Below are 20,743 nucleotides of genomic sequence, written 5' to 3'. Positions count from 1 at the left end.
AACTGAAAACGAATTTTCAATGCATTGTCGACGCTACGCTGCTGCCTTTCCGAGAAAGTGGTCTCTTCATTCTTCTGAGTTTCCGCTCCTAGCCGTGGCTGGTTCCTGTGCGACGGCCCCGCCCGTCGTCTTATACGCTGATAAACAATGTCTTCTGCACTCGCCATTCGCTACTGCATCTTTCCTCAGTTTCCCAATAAATAGCTTCCGCCCCTTTCGGAGTATAGTACGAGATGCTCTTACAGCTTTTACACATGTAGCTTCTTTCTTTTCTTAGTTTTTCTTACATCGGAATAACCGCAGCATTGGCAAAGCATTTCCTCGTATGCCATCTACCTTCTAGCTGTCTCTTTCTTTGTGGAAAGGACCCGGACCTACATCATATTACCGCTGACGCTCTTGAGTAAACGAGTATATAAGTTACATAGAGTATTAAATACAGACCTAATATATATAGACCTCAAAACATCAGGCCTCAAATCGTATAACTTACGAGACAAAAGGGCTTAGATACCCACATCCCACGAACCCCAAATCGATCTGAACTCGCCAAATACATTGTCTCCAAAAGCGTCCAGATAATTAAATATCAGTTTCGAAGTGCAACACTCGCACAACTATTCGATAATCTCATGCCAAATTCTCTGCAGGCGTGTAGCAGCAAGGGCTCTCATATACCTGATGACGCATAATGAGCAAGAAAATTCCGCATACTACAAGGAACGCCGCGGAAATATACACAGATGCGCAAAGCGCTGACTCTCATTACTGGTTTTGTCGTCGTCGTCGTCGTCGTCGTCGTCGTTGTTGTCGTCGTCCGACTATACCTGCAATGCAGCGACATTGCTCGAATATTCTTCTTGCGTGTACAGTGTTAGATACCTTCTCCGCCTCGTTCGTCTATATATTACGACGCCACGAGGAGCTATCCATACCTCAGGACTTGACGTCTGAAGACAATGACAACACCTGAATTTCCACTGACTTCGCCTTTATTTTCCCGTGCACTCTACGAGTGTACGAAAGCACTCTTGTTTCCATGTGTGAAATGTTGCTTCTATCTGGACAGCGCGTCCACCGACTCAATGTTTATCTAGAGCTCGGCTTGCATTGGGCGTAGGCCGCCTTAATACCGTTCGCTACTCTCTCCTGAAAAAGAAGAAAGACAAAGGGAACAAGAATGAGACGATCTTGCAGCAGCCATTTGCACGTATCTTAGTTGTTCCTTCGCTGTAGATGGTTAATACCACTAAGTCCTAATTATGCATGTGCGCCGATCATGCAAACACGCTTTCATTCGTCCACTATATATGCAGGCACTTCCGGAATACCAACGTCGGCCCACAAGGCAGTGAAGGCCCTTTTGTGCTTTCTGAGAACGGCTGGCCTGTGCAGCCTATCCGCGCTTGCATTCACCGTGTCTTTACTTTCTCTAGCCTTCTCAACATTCCGTTCCCCTGTTTCTCTCCACTAGCGTAGGATAGACAATCAGACGGCTTTCTGGTTAACATCTCTGCCTTCTGACTTTTTTTTCTCTCTGCCTTTCTTGCTCAAGATTTACACCTTGTCCTAACGCTTGTTCTTTATTATCCTCAAGTTTCCGCCAACCAGTTATTTTATTCCAACGGCTTTCATATGCCAGCACACTAGTATATTTTCATTATTATTGGTTTCTATTTATTATTGTCCCCACACTCATAACTTTCGTGGCCCATAATGTTTATGAGAAGGCTGTTTGTTTTCTTCAGAATGATGACTGAGCCAATGTTCTGAAAAGAAGTGTTCTAAAGCATTAGTACCTTTATACGAAAAGTAGTCTTACTCTAAATCAGCTCGTAAAAAAACACACTGGCCAGTGGTAACGGGCATAGTGTCAGTGAACACGAAATCAATGCTTCAATGGAGAGCAACAAAGAAAAGGAAAATAAAACAAGAATGGACTGAAGTACTGAGGAACGTGTACTTACCGAGAAAACAGTAGTAATGAGTGCACCCTACACACGGGAAAAAAAGCACAGTTTAAGTAAAGATGTCCCAGTGCGTTTCGAACACCTCATAATTTACTGTTGATCTCTGTGCGGAGATAGCCAATCACTTGATTCTGAATTGCGGAAAAGATTATATAGAAGAATACCTTCGACTTTGCAGCTTATAACTACCATACTAAGACTTAAGTTAGTATGCTCTGCTTTCCTATAATCACGTGTTGCATACGAACATCAGAAAGAACATCGGGAACGTTGTCACTGGATGAAAGTTAGGCTGATTACGTCACAAGTAACTATACTCATCCGCAAGGGTCGGGACATGGCATGCACATGAGAGCAGGAGAGGATATAACATGCCTCTTGATATTGTCACTCCGTTCTACTACTGGTCTTATAAAGATTTTACAAATGTATTAGTCGGAACGCGAACAAAACCTCTGAATTCATGGTAAAGAAAGCTAAGGAACCAACTTAACATCGCAACAATAGCACAGAGCGAATTCGTTGTTAATCATATAACTCGAACACACTTTCGTGGAAAAAAAAGAAAAGCTCAGCCAGCTACATGCGCAATAACGTAGTAAACTTCCGTGTCACCTATTTGAATACACATGGCATTCCTTCAGATTTTAGTCAAATTCAGCAGCGCCAGCAGTCACGTTTTATGGAAGCAAATTTAACAGGGTATACATATAACAGGCAGCAAACCGGCAAACGTGATCGCCCGTTAAACAGAGTTTCAAGAGTCTGCACTCACAAAGTCTACATCAGACTGGCACTTCGCCTTAATAATCTCCGCAACGTTGTCTCCTTTCTCGGCGAGGATCTCCAACGCTTTTGGTTTCACCTGCATTGATAATCACGTTTAAAAAACTGTTGAGCAGCATCAATAGAGAGGAAAAGTATTTTGTTCTTAGTGGGCCACGTTTTCATGTAGTAGAAAAGCGGAACATTAAGAGATTGATAGGTTCATACATTCAATAATTAATTCATTCAATAAGAAATTAATTCATTTATTCAATGAACAGGTGAGTATGTGACAGTTGTACCTGAGGGGGTGCATGCTCTGCCATGCAGCTCAGAACTCCCTTGACTTCATCGTTGGTCAACCCTAGAAAACAAAAGCAACAACAATGTTAACCTTACATAGGGTGTATCAGCTAACGTCAGACAAGCAGTTAAAAAATGATTTTAAAAACATGGTGCAAGATAAGATTTTAAGACTCACTGCGTTCGGTCGTCAGTCATCTGATGAATGAACACCTCAGATATTATATCACATCTTGCACCGGGATGTTTTAACCTCTTTCTTTGTTTTTGTTTTTTTTTTGTGGACAGCTTGGTTAACGTCTGCTGGGAAACGCGGTATATCGTTGAGTATGGGTATAGTACTTCTCTACGACAGCGTATTCATGCGACCAAGCTTGCGACAACCATGACATACTGAGAAAAAGTAGCATTTTCGCCCGAAAGTCGAAGCATCGATTAATATAGCAAATTAATAGACGGCTATACTAAGTAACAATATTAATTTTATCGGCCGTATAAAATTGTAAACATTTGTTTACTAACTAAATTAACAAGCATGTTGACATGCGTGCACAAGCAAACATGAACACATCTCTCTCGATAACCTGGTAAACTCTCTGTCAGAACGCTGGAGTGAGGAAGCGTAGCAGCAGCAGCAGCGAGCGAATGGACCTTCGTGCTGCCTCTCGCTTCAACATGAGCTAAGCAGCGAAAACAAACGCGCACTCGAACCTATCAGCACTCGGCTTGCACTCTGTCCCATCGCAGGTCGCTTTCGTTATTGGGCTTCCCCTCCCTCCCCTCCCCCGGGTGCGACACTTTCCAATCGACTTCTACATTTATAGGCAGTGGAAGCTGTTCGACAAGGTCTACAGCAAGCGTTTATCAATCGCAGAAGTTTCTTAGGTGCGAACAGTTCATATATGGGCGCGAACAACTTGCCGATTGATGAAGTTTTAAATGTTGTTTACTCGTTCTTTATTCACATAACATAAACCCTGAAAACTTGACCGCCAAAGTGCGTGTGTATTTCATAAGCAGCAACGTTTATAAAATGACCAGCCTTTTGCTAACACGTACTCTCATGAAGAAAAGTGAGGGAGGAAAAGGAGGGCCAATGGAATCTGTCTCTTCTCCCCGCTTTTTTCCTCACTTTTATGGCCTACGTTCAATTATGACAAGATACCGACTAGCCCAGCATATTTTCTGGTCCGTATTCTCATCTGAAAGCGCAGCCAAACTCAAACGTAATTTCTATGAATTCGAACGGCGACGTCTTGCAAGCTTGCTGGGACGCGCCATGGTGGTTCAGTGGATTGAGCGTTCTGTTGCTGAGCGCAAATGTCGTGGGTTTCAGTCCGGGTCATGAAGGCGGCTTTTCGGTGGGAGCGTAATGCAATAATGATCACTGACCGTGTTCTTGGTGCATGTTAAAGAACCATAGGTGGCCAAAGTTCATCCGCATAACCCTCTACTACGGCATCCACCATAACTCAGTGTGCAGTTTCGGAACATTAGGCCCCATAATCACTTTGACGTTACGTTGCCCCAAATTATCCTCAAACGCATCCAGGCTGTAGTGAAAAGATATTTTCTTCTCGTTCTCGGATCTGTAGGCGGATTGTGGAATTTCTTATTCGTAGACGCCGCGGCGCTTCGACAATTTCGCGCTATAGGCATGTGTTGCGCTAGTGTCGTAACATTTCTAGCTAGTTGCTACGCATTAGATCTACTTCTCGGTGCAACAGAACATGCTGTTGCTCTGAATACACGCATAATATAGGCATAAGCGCTGTACTTCCGACAATATTTCCTTATGTTAACTACAATTTTTCACACACAAAGAAAATGTTTTCTTTAGTTCGGGCAAAGTTTATTGTTCAGGTTTTCTTCTTCATTAAGCTTGTCCAGAGTAACATAAATTTGTTGCATGTATCGCTTGTTTGTGCCTATTTCTCGCCGTCCTGCCTCCACCATGTCGGCCTACATCAGTTGGTGCAAGAGGATGAAAAATAAACGACATACGCCAGCGCATCTAAATGTACCAACGTTACTAACAAAAAAAAGGACAATCGATAAAGAAAAAACGCTCAGTAACAGCGTGGTAACAAAATATGCGGGCAGCACAATTCCAATGTTCCCGACAAAATGGCGCCAACAGGCGTGAGGCATTGTTCAGGCAGCCTGCACGTATTCACAAATTTGATAGGCTTTCATGTGGCATTACTTTAGCGCAGCGAGGAGGATATGGCTGGCATCATCCATCATTTCAGTCGCTCCTACACGCACATCTATCACGATTAAGACATGGGAAAGGCCTCCGACATTATCAATATCGAACCCAACATTGACAGGGCGACAGGGCGACAGGGCTAAGAGAGACGATGTCTATATGCATGAATTGTTCCGAATTCGGGCACGAATTCACCGATGTTCCTTATTATCTAACCAGCGCAGAAATTCCCATCCACACGAAGACGAAAAACGTAGACAGAGCATTGAGCGATTCCTTCTTGATAAAAAATATTCTTCAATGACCAGCCCCCGTCGCGTAACGTCATGTCAGCTGTCTTCACATTTGCTCTTCTGTTTCCTCATCTTTTCTACCATTCTCCAAATGCATAGTAGCCAACCGGATGGTTATTCTGCTTAACCTCTCTGCCTTTAGTCTCTTACTTGCTCTCTCTCTCTCCGATCTCGCGATTGGCTCGTGACTTCTTAGACGAACCGTTTGAGCATGCCTACTGCTTTGTCAATACGCCTATATCTTGTTTTCGCAAGCTATATTTAAGTCTAAAACTGCAAGTAACACAGACAGAATGCAGGCCGTTAGACTAATTAATAATTATAATAATATTAATAATAATAATAATAATAATAATAATAATAATACATGGTAGGCGGGCCTGTCGTAGCCTGAATGGCTTGTGTCACTAGGCCCGGCAGCGTCGGCAACAGCGATAAGGTCGGGCTATGTACAGGCGCAACCTAAGTGCCGACAAAACACTGCGAAAAACCAAGAAAAATAAGAAGTTGTTATACGTGTTATTTCAAGTATAATGATGATCTTACCGCACAACTCCTTGCCACCGGCAGCCTCAGCGAGACAGGCTCCGGCGACGGCGAGACAGCAGACAAGGAGCACCTTCATTTCGGATTGGTTAGGGTTCTTTCTGCAAGAAAGCAACGGTGACACAGAAGGCGCCCGGAAACGGCACGGATGTTCAGTCAGAGTACCTGCACAACGAATTTGGTGAAAATAGCGCTACGGGCGCGGATATATATAGGTGCGCTCCCTTCCCGGTGTCCTTCATCTCGACGCGAAACAGTTGGCCAAGTTTGAAACTTCTGATGGCTTCCCTCTCCTTCTCGGGACGCAGCCGTGCTTTGCAAGTATTTCTTGCTGACACATACATGCAAATAATAAAAGAAACAATCGTACGATGAGCTGCTCAACCCAGAAGTCTGCTTTCTTTCTGCAGTGTGTGTGTGGGAAGGGGTGAGGGAGAGGCGGGAGGATGATTGGTTTGTGGGAAATCTTGCCACTATGCGACGATGCGTTGCACATTTTGATCGACGCTTGCGCCATGGCTATATGCATTTCTTCTTGCGCACGTGTGGTTGCGTGTGCATGGCTGTGTGTGTGCGTCTGTGTGTCTCTGTGTGTGTGCGCGTGTGCGCGTGCGTGTGTGCGTGTGTGTGTGTGTCTGTGTGTGTGCGCGTGCGTCAGTGTGTCTCTGTGTGTGTGTGTGTGTGCATGGCTGTGTGTGCGTGTGTGTGTGTGTTTCTGTCTGTGTGTGTGCGTGTGCATGGCTGTGTGTGTGCTTGTGCGTGTGTGCGTGTGCACGTGTGTCTGTGTGTGTGCGTGTGCATGGCTGTGTGTGTATGTGTGTTTGTGCGCGTGTGCGCGTGTGCATGTGTCTCTCTTTCTCTCTGTGTGTGCGTGTGCATGGCTGTGTGTGTGTGTGCGTGCGTGCGTGCGTATGTGTGTGTGCGTGCGCGCGCGTGTGTGTGTGCGTGCGTGTGTGTGTGTGTGTGTGTGTGTGTGTGTGTGTGTGTGTGTGTGTGTGTGTGTGTGTGTGTGTGTGTGTGTGTGTGTGTGTGTGTGTGTGTGTGTGTGTGTGTGTTTGCGGTGCTGCCTTTGTGCCGAATTCATAAAGCTTTTCGATCGTAAGTGGTAGCACTGTTTCAGGAGTTCGGTATTGTTAAGGCTACCGCCAGTTGTTTCTGGAACGGGGTTTCGGCAACCTTCAACAGCGTCTGCTTGGAGCTCGAACCAGGTTGACGATTGGAGAGGGTTCGCAGGGAAGACGAGGTGATCTAAACACAATAACAAAAATTTAATACATCATTACGGTTGAGCAATGCGCTCCAAGGCAAAAGAATGTACAGAAATGTTCGGCATGCGTGCTCCTGCACGCAAAGGCAGAGAAGATGTCTACGTGGCGTCTCGCTGGCCTACTTATGCCCTACACCATCCGGGCAACCTCATTCTTTCTTGCTCCCTGGTAGAGGGCCTTGTCAGCATAGTGGTAAGCCCACACAGAGGAATACGGAGCAAAACCACTCACTGGCGTAGAGGTGGAGAGCGTAGGTCAAGTCGGATCAACACACTGGTCAACCCACTCAAATAAATTCTGAGAGAAACCACTCCCTAGCGTACAGGGGTTGAACGTAGGAGGAAGGAGAGTATATAGGATTTGCACTGGTGCATAATCCCGTCGCACACACCTGACGGGCAACTCTCTTTTGTGTAGACGAGCTTGACGATTAGGCATGTCGTGTCTCAAGCGTTTGGCATCCGATCCATTCAACGCCGCACACAGTCAACCGTAAGAGTGCCTGTCATTTAGATGTGTTTGCAGCATTCAGGACTTGTTTTATATTCGTAACATCGTCAGACAGCACGGCGGGCTTACATGAGTGACAACTCCTCAAAATGTCATATTAATGGAACTGCTGCTTCCAATTGTTTAAGGTATTGCTAAAAGATTCAAGTTTTACATTTTTTGCTAGTTCCATCGCACTCACGTTGGGCGACAAGTGAAATACTCGGGGCAGCACGTTGCAAAGCCGAGTGAAAACTACATCTGCCCCCATTTGCGATAACACATCCAAGCGTGCCTGAATATTCACATGCTGGTTGCTCTAAATCACTCTTAGAGTAGTGGCATGTTTCCACCAACACACAAATTCTGCATTCTTAATTAGTAGGGCTGCAGGAGTGGTTGTTTTTGAGGCAGAGTCAAATACGAATCGAAGAGTGCCAGAAGAGAACGAAATCGAAGATTTTCTCAGTAGTTTGCAAATTATGTACAGCCTTTGAAACATTAGTATCAAATAATATTCACATTCTCGTACAAAGGCCGTTAGATTGTTTCCGTCATTACACTGCATATTATAAGGCTTTCTTTATTAAAAGCATGAAGGCAGCAAGAGGAACAACTGAGCTATTTGTTCGGAAACTCGGGGCTCTTCGGAACATACCATGTCTTCGATTATCATTTAAAGTTTAACAAGGCCGCCTTGTGGGCCAGTTAATCTCGGTGTATACCTTCGAGACCAAATCAGAAATACGAGCCGTGTGTGGCGATGCCATTCAGAACGAAAAACGACAGCTATTTTTCTCTAGCTCGATTAGTTGCGACAGATGGCGTCAGTATTGTGTGTATAATGCGATGAAAGGTATATTGAGTTAATGCGATGAAGGGACACTACTTCTACATCTGTAAATAATTCCAAACTATATACACTGCCGAATACTGTGCATAAACAACATTTTATTTCTAATTATCGCATTTAGCCGGGAAAGTCGGGTTGTCTGAGGGATGCATCGTGCTCTAGTATGTATTGTACACTCTGGATCGGATGAATGTTGTCGTGTTTTTGTTTCAATTTCATGTTTGATCGTGTACAGGTAATTACGTGAAATATTCAAAGACTATTGGAAACATATTCGCAATTTCGAATAGATACTATTTAATTAGATGGTCCAAACGAACAGTGACCATTTGAAAGAGCGTAGGTTAGGGCGTGTTGGTATTCCATAACTTAGGTTTTTAGTGCACGAAAAGGGACGAAAGACAGCGGCAAGACGCAGGCACAGCGCTACGCTGTGTCCGCGTCTTGCCGCTGTCTCTCGTCCTTTTTCGTGCGCTAAAAACCTCAGTGACTATTTGTTTCGAAGAGCGAATGGAAAAGGAAAATATTCAAATCGTTGCTCGTAAGTTTCGAGTATTCGTACACCCCTATAATAATGAGTAACAAAGAAAACTTTCCTCGTGGTCATTCACTGAATGATACTTCCGATACAACGGTGCCGATGCAAACGGTGCGTGCTGTCGCGCAAGAGCTTTGGGGCGGCTGAAGGTAGCATGCTGAGGTGTTGCGCTCGAGAAGGACAACTCTCCCCTTCTCCCTCCCCCCCCCCCCGCCCTCTGAAGTTGCTGCGGAGTAGGGCTCCGGCGGCGAGGCAAGGTTCTCCCACCTTCTTTGACGACTGCCCCCTCACCTAACGACTCTGGCCCCATTCTCCCAAACGCGACCATCATGCCGTTGCTGAAAGCACTCCCCTACCCCCCCCCCCCCCCCTATTTTTGAACTCCACTTCCTCAGTGCAGTGCGGTTGAGGTGTCCTCGCTGAGAGACATCTAATTTCCCTGCACATTACCTCCTTTTCTTTCCCCCAACTCGAAGAATATCTTCCCCCTCCACGACGGCGGGAGAGGAGGGTATCGTCACTGTCCACGCCGACGCTCGCGCTGCTTGAAAACGTACACAAGAACACTCGTTCAATTTAAGAAAGAGAGAAAGCAAGGACAGGAAAGGCAGGGAAGTCAACCAGAAGAGCGTTCGGCATGCTACTCTACACTGTTAGTAAGGGAAAGGGGACCTGGCACATTAGTGCATGAGTACACTGCTTGAAGTGCACCGGTTTAGGAGACCACTTATAGCACATCCTCCAACGTGTACTCAATTCTCGCGCTCACCCTTTTCTTTTCGTTCAGTTAAGCGTAGGTAATGTGTCTGACTCACAATACCCAGACAAAAATTCAACGCACTTATTCTTGAAACAGCTGGACTTCGAGCAAGCGAAGCGTGCGCTCATTTTTCGCGAGTGCAGCTGGGAATTTTTTATACTGGTGGCCCTGTCTGATACATTTACGAAACATGGCCGCTACTTCTGCAGGTTACTTCGCCGCTTTTCGGTCTCGATTCCAGACGACGCACAGTGCAGTTTGGTTCATATTGACCACCTTGGCTTTTTCTTCCACTGCAGATAAATGCCGACATTGCCAGACTGGACAAGAAAAATGCTGTTTGCAGCTTGTTTTGATAAAATGTGTCACATACACGATTATCACAATGAAAGTACACACATTTATGCTGATTCTTCAACAACTTCGTCAAGATCAACCTCTACATTTGAAATTCCATCACTCAAAATATGCCAACGCTGTCTTTCACATGGTACATTAATTTTGCTGGAGTTCTACGTGGTAAAACCACGATAAGCTTATGAGGGACGCTGCAAGTGGAGGTCTCCGGAATAATTTTGACCACCTGGGGTTAATTAATGTGCACCAAATGACATGGAACATAATCAATGGTAGCATTGATTGAGTACAATTTGCCGCTGAAATTATTCAAGCAGAGGAGAAACCTACTTTGTTTCTCACATTCTCACAGACAGAAAGTCAGTTCTTCAATGATTGCAGCGGTTTCTCCTGCATGATCCAAACGCAATGAGAATTTATCAGATTTCCTTTAAGATAGCTTTAGATGCGTCGTCAGGCCTTCAAACGAAGCTGCAATGGCTTCCTGGAGATGTCGGTACAACAGGAAACACCGAAGCCAACAAAATTGCTATAGAAGCACATCATTTCGGTCCGGTCGCACTAACTGAATTCACGAAGACTGATGCTAACATTAGAACAAAACAATTGCGCAAATTTGTAACAAAAGTTTACTGATTTGACGCCAATTATGTGAACAGTCTTCTGTGCCCTTATATAAAGTTGTTTGCACATCACCTCATGGCATCATCCTTTGCTTTCCCTTTTCGTAAGAAAAAGTAAACCCGCGATGCACACCCTGCTCGAACCACTTCCTTTTTACGTCTCTTACGATTCTTTGTAAAAACCCCTAATAGACACCTTGAAAATTAGAACCACAACTAATAAGTTAGCCAATGGCTTATATTTACTAATCAAATGACTGTCTTACTAATTATGTCGGTAATCGAGTGGCCGGTCGGCTATTCGAGAACATTGACAATCATCGTCGATGGTTTTTGCTCATAATCTTTAAATATTAATTCACAGGATACGCAACCGCCAAGTGCTTGGGTTGCAGGGATTTTAGGACGCCGCGTCAAAGTTCTTCGGACGCGCGCTGTCATCATTGTGCAACCGACCAAAAAATATTACGGACCATAATATCTGAGAGAAAGCTGAATATCACCGCAACTTCACAATGCAGCCTGGTATCTATATTTCGGGCCTCGACTAGAGTATGCTATAACAACATTGTCGTATACAGTTTTACTGGATACTGCTACTGGCTACTCGGAAATTGAAGGTTTTTTTGAGATGCCGTGGTCGGCAAACTTTTGTGGCCGGGTGTACGTATGTGCCAGATCCGTGCGTGGTGCAAGCGCAGAAGCGCTAATGCGGTCGTCAACACAGCCCGCGTTCCCTCGCCTGAATATGGGGACCGAAGCGCGGTTGGTTTGGACTACCAGTTACAGTTGTCCTTTGCAAGAAAGATACGTGACCTTCGCCGAACTTTCTCCAACGCCGCTTGGCAGGCCTTGACATCTCCTAGGATTTCCTACTCTCTCTCTCTCTCTCTCTCTCTCTATATATATATATATATATATATATATATATATATATATATATATATCGCGGACGAGGACGACGTAGCGTGCATCCCGAAGTTGTTCTTGAGAAGTCTCTGGTCGCTATTCCTTTCCTTGAAATTCATTTATCGCAGAATTATTCATTAAACCGGTCGTTTAACTCTCATTTGTCGATACCATTTATTAATCTTTGTTTCAGTCAGTCTGCCTGCTCGGTGACGTACAAAGCTTATCGCCATCGCTTCTTTTCTTTCTTTGTGTTTTCTCCTTTAAATACTTTTTTTTGTCGTACGTTTCCATGTGCCCGCACCAATATTGCCTTTATCGCCCTTTGTATTTCGTCGTACTGATAAGCACTGTCGCACGATCATTGCTCGGCCATTATGAGAGCTTGACTTGAGCTTAGTTAATGTCAAGGCATCGATCCGAACCAAAACCCGAACAAAAAACCATACCCAAACCGATATTCCTAGAACCTGCCTTAACCCGAACCGAAGCTTAACCGAAAAAAATAACTGTTACCGGTTCCGCACGAAACGGTTCAAGCATATAGAGTGCAAATGGGTGCTAAATACATAAACAACTCTTCAAAGTAATTACTTTTCAATCGATACACCCCCAAGAACATCGTTAGAGCTCACGAGTTGCGTTATGAGGGAGAACGGAGATAAACAATAGGTAGATAGATAGATAGATATAGAGAGGAATATAGGAAGGCAGGGATGTTAACCAGTCAAGAGTCTGGTTGGGTACCCTACACTGGGGGAAGGGAGAAGAAGAATAAGAGAGAACGGAGAGTGAAGGTGTGCTGATAACTACGCGGCCACTTCGGCAAAGACCCTTGCACTTCTGAACTCAGCCGTGCCAGTTAAGTTGTGCGGCCGAAACGTTGTTTGAAGGGCACCGAAGAACCACAGTATAAGTTCCCACTTCGGCTATTAGGCCACCTGGCTACTATGACTAGATGAACAGTAAAATTCACGCGTCAGGAAACACAGAAAGCAAAAAAAAAAGATTTTTTTTTTGCCCCGAGAATGAAAAAAATTGGAGGACGCTTAAGCTTCGCCTTCAAGAGTGGAACGCGACAGCGTTCCCGTCGACCCGCCAAGGGGTGTAAGACAATGGGCTACGGCGCAGCGACTACGCGCCCCGCATCGGACGCGGTGAGCGTCGAGCAACGCAGCGTTCGGCGCGACAACGAAATGTGCGCCTGAGCAAGCGACGCACGCCTGAGCCTTAGAAACAGCTCGTATCTAAGGCAACACCGCGTTCACTAGAGGCGCTTTTGTACCGCTTTGAAGCATCGAACTCGTGGCTCAGTGGTAACGTCTCCGTCTCACACTCCGGAGACCCTGGTTCGATTCCCACCCAGCCCATCTTGGAAGTTGCTTTTTATTTATGAAGTGCCTGCCGTGATTTATCGCTCACGGCCAACGCCGCGGACGCCGACGCCGACACCGACGCCGACGACACCGGCTTTTCTGCGACACGAGCTCCTTAACGCTATCGCGTTAAAATAGAAAAGCCAGCTAGTTCACCAGCCCGGCTTCTTGTAACAACGGCACTGCGGTCGCTATAGTGGATGCCGTCATTTTCTCAGTGAGCGGTGAGAACGGCTGTAAACGTAACAGGAAATTTGCTTTTCTTGCACGCCGAGGTTAGACGCACATTTAGTGTCTCCAAGAACGGTGCAACGCGCTCTTCGATTTCTAAACATCAATCCCGGGAAACAACGCACATCATTTGGACAATTTTGTCCGAGTTTAGTCAGCGCAAGGATCTGCGCCACGTGCAATTGAGCAACGAAGATCACCGCGGCGTTTAGCACAAGCTGTCCCTGTTCAGAGTTATCTAGCATCAATGTCCTCACCGGCATTTATTTAAAAACAATTATAAATTTAGGAAAATGTCACTTGCTGATTTCTTTCCTTGCTACAGAAGCGTCGAGTTATAATTTTTGCATCATAGCGTAAGAAGCCAGCAAACAAAGGCACCAAGGCCAACGCAGGGAAAATTACTTGTACTTACTGAGTGAGTTAAAGAAATTATGAAATATTGGAAAGGAAAGTGGATGAAAAAACAACTTGCCGCAGGTGGGGAACGATCCCACGTCTTCGCATTACGCGTGCGATGCTCGAATCAATTGAGCTACCACGGCACCGTTTCCCCATCCACTTTCCTGGATATTTATGTGTTTACTATTAGAACCAACCCTGGGAGTGTTAGGCAGCGCCACCACTCGCAAACCTTGGCGGCGGATGTGAAACATCCTTTCTGACAGAGGCGTCACGAGTACGTGATCTTTTTGGGCGAAGGCAACCGGTCAATAAACCCACACGTGCTGCCTGAAGGCATCAATGTTGCCGGATTCGAGACCCTTCTTATGTAATGAATGAGAAGACAGGGGGTTAACCGAGGTGGCCCTATATTTATTAATCATAGCATAAAAAGCCAACAAACAAACACACCAAGGACAACACAGGGGAAATTACTTGTACTTATTCAATTGTACTAATTCAGTTAGTCTACTAATTGAATTAAAGAAATGATAAATTAATGTACATGAAGGTGGAGCAAAACGCAACTTGCCGCAGGTTAGAAACGATCTCACGTGATGCAATTAGTAAGTACAAATAATTTCCCCTGTGTTGTCCTTGGTGTCATTGTTTGTTGGCTTCTTATGCTATGATTAATAAATATCAGGCCCCTCGGTTGAGCCCCTTTCTTCTCGAGTTATAATTTTTGTAGTACAATGGGAAGAAAGGGGGAAAGGGGAAGTGATGCTGATTCCTTCACGTGGTAGTAACATTACAAAATACACGAGAATCTTCACATGTGAATAGGCCCTGTCAATCGCAGGGGCCTAATTTTTCGGAAAAACAGGAAGGGGAGATATACTCATTTTACAGTTAAAAAACGGGCAATGAAAAACTAGGAGAGAACATTAAGAGAAAGTCAGTTGTATTAGCCGACCAGAATTTTAACTCATTGTTTTGATTCCACACTGGTCTACTTACTCAATCCGCGCTGCTTAGCACGAAGCCATGGGTTCGACAAGCAAACACGCTTGTCTACCGTTATTTCGGTGCGCAGCTATGAAACCCAGGTGGTCAAAATAAATCCAGAAGCTTCCACTGTGATGTTCCACCGAGTGCACTTTTCAGCTTCTGGATGTTAAACACCGCAATTTATTGTAACCGAACATGTTTCACACTGCTGTGCACTGGAAGAACAGCACAGTTTCATTCATATTTATCACAACCTTGATAACAGACAAATGTGTGAATGATCTCCTCAGTTTGTGTTCACACATACATATCGTAAAAACAGACGCAGTATGTAAAGTCAGAATAACTCAATAACACCCTTCTGACATTGAAAATCGGGAATGTAAATTCAACGGAACGAACATAAGATGAAGAAATACCCACAGTAGCTGCTGATTACCGAAAGCGAACATAATCTCCTGATGCAACGAACTCTTATCCTGTTCCACAAGGAAATTGGAGAAAAGAAGGCACATTGTATGTACAAGACGCACCGCGACCCTTGTCGAATAAATTACCGTAATTGTTAAAACTCACCATCAGCCATGATTATATTATTTTATTGCCTAAAATAAAAAAGAAAGCTGATTTGAGGCTAAGGATTGTTTAGATGGAAAATTACCCTCCGCAGTTGCATTGTGGCTGTGATGTTGGGCTGCTAAGCACGAGGTCTCGGGATCGAATCCCGGCCGCGGCGGCCGCATTTCTATGGAGGCGAAATGCAAAAACACCCGTGTACTTATATTTATAAGCGCTCGTTCAAGAACCCCAGATGGTCGGGAGTTCCCCACTACGGTGTTCATCATAATCAGATCGCGGTTTTGGCACGTAAAACCACTTAATTTAATTTTTTAGGTGGAAAGTTATTGTATGAGAACACAATTTCGCCTTAGACCCCATGATTTAATTTTTAGGTGGAAACTTATTGTATGAGAACGCCTCTTGCCTTAGAGGAAATTAAAATTGACTGAAGTAATGCAGACAAAAAAAAAGGCTTGACACACACACGTATGATAATATATGTGTTTTATTGGCGCGAGGGAAAGACACAAGTATTGCATTCACGAAAGCACTTTTTTTCTCACTGTTTACTCGATCCGCGCCGTCGACTTTCACGATGCAGGACTAGCTGTGCTTTTGCGACGTTTAGAACGGAGAGACTAACTGTTCGAGTATGATTCAGACCAGATGGTGTGGATGTCCTACGACACGAAGCACTTGTGGCAGAGCGTCACCGCAGAGTTAAATCGCGCAGCCTGGCGAGCGCAGAAAATCGTGCTTCCAGAGTGCAGCGAAACGGAGCAGGAGCGCGCCCCGTACTCCCGGCCGTTTTAAATATTTTACTGTAGATGGCGTCCGCGACTGACGCCGCAGCGCCCCCGCGCGACGTTGTGGTTGTCTGTGAACGCTGTTCAAGGCGATCGCATGAGTTTAGCCATAAGTTTCCTAGAATAATTACTAGAGTGAACTCTAGCGCTGTAATCGTTCAGCCACCATGAGAATGATGGGAAGTACATGGATTTGTCTGATCTTTGTGCTTGTGGATTCAAAAGTTCTTGTGGCTTTGTTTATTACGCTTTATAGGAATTCATTGTCACAAATTTCAGAACGACATATACTTTTCGAAGTGCAGAAGACGTTGCGAACAAGCACGATCGCTACTAATTGCAACGGTTCAGTGTGTTGAGGTGTCCAAGTCGAAACTCGTCAAGCGTCTTAAGGCACTGGCTTGCCCACAGTAGATTCGTAAGGGCGTTTAATGTCGCTTCTCAATGCATGCATCCGTGACATGATGGGTTCAATATCGGACATCCGTACTAGAGGTTCTGTGTTTGAATGCTGCCGTCGGACAAATTTAATAATGCTTATTTAATTACCAATTAGGCCTTAATTTGTTGAAAATGGCAAGTTTACGAAGTCACAAAGCCATTTGAAGCCAGAAAGACGAAGTTTGGGCAAATCCATGCACTTCCCACAATTCCCATGCTGGTGGAACCACCCCCATTGCAGTTCGCGTAGACACTATCGCCAGAGTTCCCTCTAGTAATTATTGTTTCAAACTCTATGGGTTTGGCCATGCTTGATCACGTGGTCACGGGACCATTGCTTACCTCGTCTGCCTCTGTTGCCTCCGTCTTTACAGTGGAGGTGCGGCTCAGCTAACCTGTGTTACGGCGGATATCGTTGGCAGGCAGTGACTGGGTGTACGGCACGAAGCTTTGTCCACAGCATGAGTGAACGTGTAAGCGCTTTCGGAGCTTGTTACGCCTCGTCCAAACTACGTAAACAGCGTATACGTTGCTTGTAAAAGAAGCGGGACTAGAAAAGTTTTCCTAACTGTCCAAACTTTCCACTTGTAATTTAAATCAGGATCCGTGTGTTTTGCTCTTCTTTATTTATTTGGCTAACATTTTGAAGCAGCGGCTTGTCATGTTTCTGACTCAGTAAAGTTCCTGGGCGCGGTCACTATCTGATTTATATCTAACCGCTTGCGGGTGGTGTGCTCGGTTGCTATAGATATGTTCTTGCTTCAGCACAAAGCTTGGAAAATAGATGTTCTATACTTTGTAATATCTTGTAGCACAGACGATTATTGCTAATCACTCACTTACTCCGTAGACCGTAATGTCAGCTCCGAACGTTCGTGTGTTCTAGGTTTAGTCGCCGTCACCCATGCTTGGGCGTATTGAATCAATTGTGCGCCCAATAACTTATTCATTTTACGTTGACGATAGAGTGGGCATAAGTTGGGGCGAATATGCGCAGATGACATGCGAGAGACTTACTATGCCCGGTAGCGGCGCTACTCCCTTCGTCAATGTGTACCGAGCCATACACTCCCTCTTGCCGACGTTTCGGGGTTTCTTTCTTAGGCGGTTAGCAATACAACGCTGGCGGATGAATGAATTTTTTATCCTCGAGTAAAGCCGTGCATCGCGAAGAGCCGGCAACGCAGACAGGCCCTATGTAACAGCGGCCCGCGGACTTGGTCACACAGATTCATTCCATTCCTTAATGTGCCAGTCACTATTTTTGCAGCAACTACTGCACACGTATTCCCTCTACTATTGCTCATTTTTCAGTATGAATAGAACAAAGTCCGTTAGCGAACACGCAGTTTTATTTCTGACAGCTGATCGCAGTAGCGCATAAGTGATTATGGTTTCGTATTCGTGCAGTCTCGCTGAGATAATGTGCGGCGCGCCGCCGAAAGCGCCATCTCGTTCCCCCGGAGCAAAGTGCTCCGCGAAGAAAATCTATTGACCTTTTTTGCGGAGCAGTTTGTTATAGAGAGAGGAGATGGCGCTTTTGGCGGCGCGCCACACAAGGCCTCAGCAATAGCGCACGAATACGACACCATTACCGCTTCTATACCTCGCTTCTGTGTGATCGCCTGCCGTAAATGCAACTGAGTTTTCTCTATCGCACTGTGAATCATGCTGCAAATTGTGGGGAGCTGAATTGAAGGCGTATGCAGTAGCTGGCTGCGAAAACAGCGGCTGTCATATCAAGGAATGGAATAAACTATGTGACCAAGCTCATGACCGCTGTTATATACATAAAGACAGTCTGTGTTGTCAGTTCTTCGCGATGTACGACTTTCCCGGAGAACGAAAGGCATCGTTCATCTGCCAGCGTTGTATCGCTAACGTTCAAAGAAAGGAATTCAACCCCGGAACGTCGGCAACAGCGAGTACCACTCGTGAAACAATGACAAAATGAGTAGCGCCGCTTCCTGTCATAGTACGTTTCGCGCACGGTATCTACACACGCCTACCCCAATTGGCACGCAAGCTTGCTCACGCCCACTCTGTCGCTATCGTATCAAGAATGAGTGAATGGGCACACACTTGAATATATGCGCACTTTATACGCACAATGAATGACGGGCTACACCGACAGCACACGAATGGTCGAAGCTGAACGTTTCTTGACCGTCCACAAGAGTAAGCGAGTTACTGGCGATAATGCATCTTTGCCACAAGGTATTATGCAATGCCCACAACAGCTACGTTTCAGGCCTTGTGCACAGTAAGAACTGATCCATTGGAACTGAGCCCAGCCGCCAGCGATTTATAGGCAGAAAATAATCAGATGGTGACCGCACCAAGGAACCTTACTGAGTGAGAAACGTGACAAGCAGCTGCTTCAAAGTATTTGCCAAATAAAAGACGAAGAGCAAACGCGCTGATCCTTATTCAATTCATAATCGGACAGTTTGGACAGCTTGGAACACATATTTAGCCCCGCTTTTAGTACAAGCACCATATACGCTGCTCCTGCCGCTTGGACATAGCTTAATCAACTCCAAAAGCGCTTTTACATGTTCTCTGAAACTGTGGCCACAGCTTAGTGTAGTTCACCCAGTCACTGCCTGCGACGTCTCCCTAAGGAGAGGTTTGCTAAGCCGCACCGGCGTCATACACATCCATTGTGAACACGGAGGCAACGGAGGTAGCTGAGGCAACCGATGGACGCGTCACCACGGGACCAAACATGGCAGCACCCGCGGGATCGCCGCGAAAAGAGTCAATAGAGCAGAATAAAAGTTTACTACGCCTAACAGGTCCGCGAACCAGTTCATTGTTGTAAGGTGGTTGGCGAACCACAATGAATTTTTATTCCTCAAACCGGAGCTTAACCGGAACAAAGCCAGAGCGCACTGAACCCGAACCTTACCGGTATTGTTTTCGGTTCGACGCCTGGTTTAATGTCGCCTATGTGCGCAGCCAGTTTTGGTAAAATTTCTTGATATCGTTAGCCATCACTTTTGTCTAAGGCTGCAGGCAAGACGCCAACAACACGCTATTCGTACAAACTATAAGAAGACATCGTACTTGTCTAGAGGCAGTGACCGGGATGAAGGAAAGGAAGCGGAGTACGTGCCGCCTGCGCATGCGCTCGCAGGCACACGTACACAACGAGAGAACAAGCGCAAGAAGTTTAGTTGAATGGACCCGACTCTCTATTCTTTCATGCTGCAGTGTCTCAACTCCTCCTGAAGTTTTTAAATCATGTGGACTTATCCAACGACTGGTTACGATTTCAGGTCCACAGGCGTTGTGTCGAGACGGTGGACGGCCCGGCGCGGCAACGTGCGCCATATGGATCGCGGGCTGCGGACTTGTGCCCGGTTCCACCTCGCTGTGCGCGTCATCTTTTCCACCCGTCTCGTGCTTCGCTTCTGGACAATGACGAACCTCTCTGAAAGGGCGCGCTCGGGTGGAGAAATTGCCGGCATGTGATGCAAGGCTATAGATCCGCCTATTGCCTGCAACATCCTCCTGCTCTTATGAGCGTAACACACCCGATGCTTCTTTCAAAAAAGTTCTGGGCGCGTATTCACCTAGACTTCTGTTACGTACATGGCCTTGTAGATTGTTCATGGCCACAGTGGTCGCGCTGTTGTCACACCGACCGCTATCATCAGTGGCGGGGGCTCGGACGTTGGCGAATAAGGAATTACTCTCCCATAAGTTTCATGAATACGGGCACTGATTCGCAGTTAAGGACAAAAGCATGAATAGCCGGATCACTCGCACTTTTATTTCAGTATTCATTACATAGTGTAAAAAGTAGTGGCGCTGATCGGCATGACGCATCATTTACTGGCTATCCAGAAGGCGGTTTGCAATGGCTTAAAATAGTAAAGGCAAGGCGCAAAAGACCAGGACTCAAGAAGAACACAAACGAGAGGACCGGCGCCGGTCCTGTCGTTTGTTTTCTTCTTGAGTCCTGGTCTGTTGCGCCTTGCCTTTACTATTTCAAGCATGAACCAACTAGGCCAAGCAAGAGTTTTACTTGCAATGGCTATA

At 45.6% G+C, this 20,743-nt stretch overlaps 1 protein-coding gene across 1 annotated transcript; it reads right to left on the bottom strand.

The window, feature by feature from the left end:
* Positions 1-974: 974 nt before the first annotated feature.
* LOC142584926 (uncharacterized) lies at positions 975-6,280 on the bottom strand. The gene is made up of 5 exons (XM_075695280.1): positions 6,090-6,280; positions 3,038-3,099; positions 2,746-2,835; positions 1,968-1,994; positions 975-1,149 (listed from the first exon to the last, which is right to left on the bottom strand). The coding sequence occupies exons 1-5, from the start codon at positions 6,166-6,168 to the stop codon at positions 1,090-1,092; spliced, it is 318 nt and encodes a 105-aa protein (XP_075551395.1). The 5' UTR covers positions 6,169-6,280; the 3' UTR covers positions 975-1,089.
* Positions 6,281-20,743: the final 14,463 nt, after the last annotated feature.

Source organism: Dermacentor variabilis, chromosome 1 (genome assembly GCF_050947875.1).
Source record: "Dermacentor variabilis isolate Ectoservices chromosome 1, ASM5094787v1, whole genome shotgun sequence".
Lineage (NCBI taxonomy): Eukaryota > Metazoa > Arthropoda > Arachnida > Ixodida > Ixodidae > Dermacentor > Dermacentor variabilis.
The sequence above is the reverse complement of the archived record's forward strand: the minus strand, read 5'-3'. Positions and strand labels throughout refer to the sequence as shown.

What these genes read in the sequence shown, in the direction of transcription:
- LOC142584926 (XM_075695280.1), bottom strand. Translation starts at nt 6,168, where the DNA reads ATGAAGGTGCTCCTTGTCTGCTGTCTCGCCGTCGCCGGAGCCTGTCTC. An exon ending in CGGTGGCAAGGAGTTGTGCG is followed by an intron (nt 3,100 to 6,089) that starts GTAAGATCATCA and finishes TTTGTTTTCTAG; the next exon opens with GGTTGACCAACGATGAAGTC. An exon ending in GCCAGTCTGATGTAGACTTT is followed by an intron (nt 1,995 to 2,745) that starts GTGAGTGCAGAC and finishes TCCCGTGTGTAG; the next exon opens with GGTGCACTCATTACTACTGT.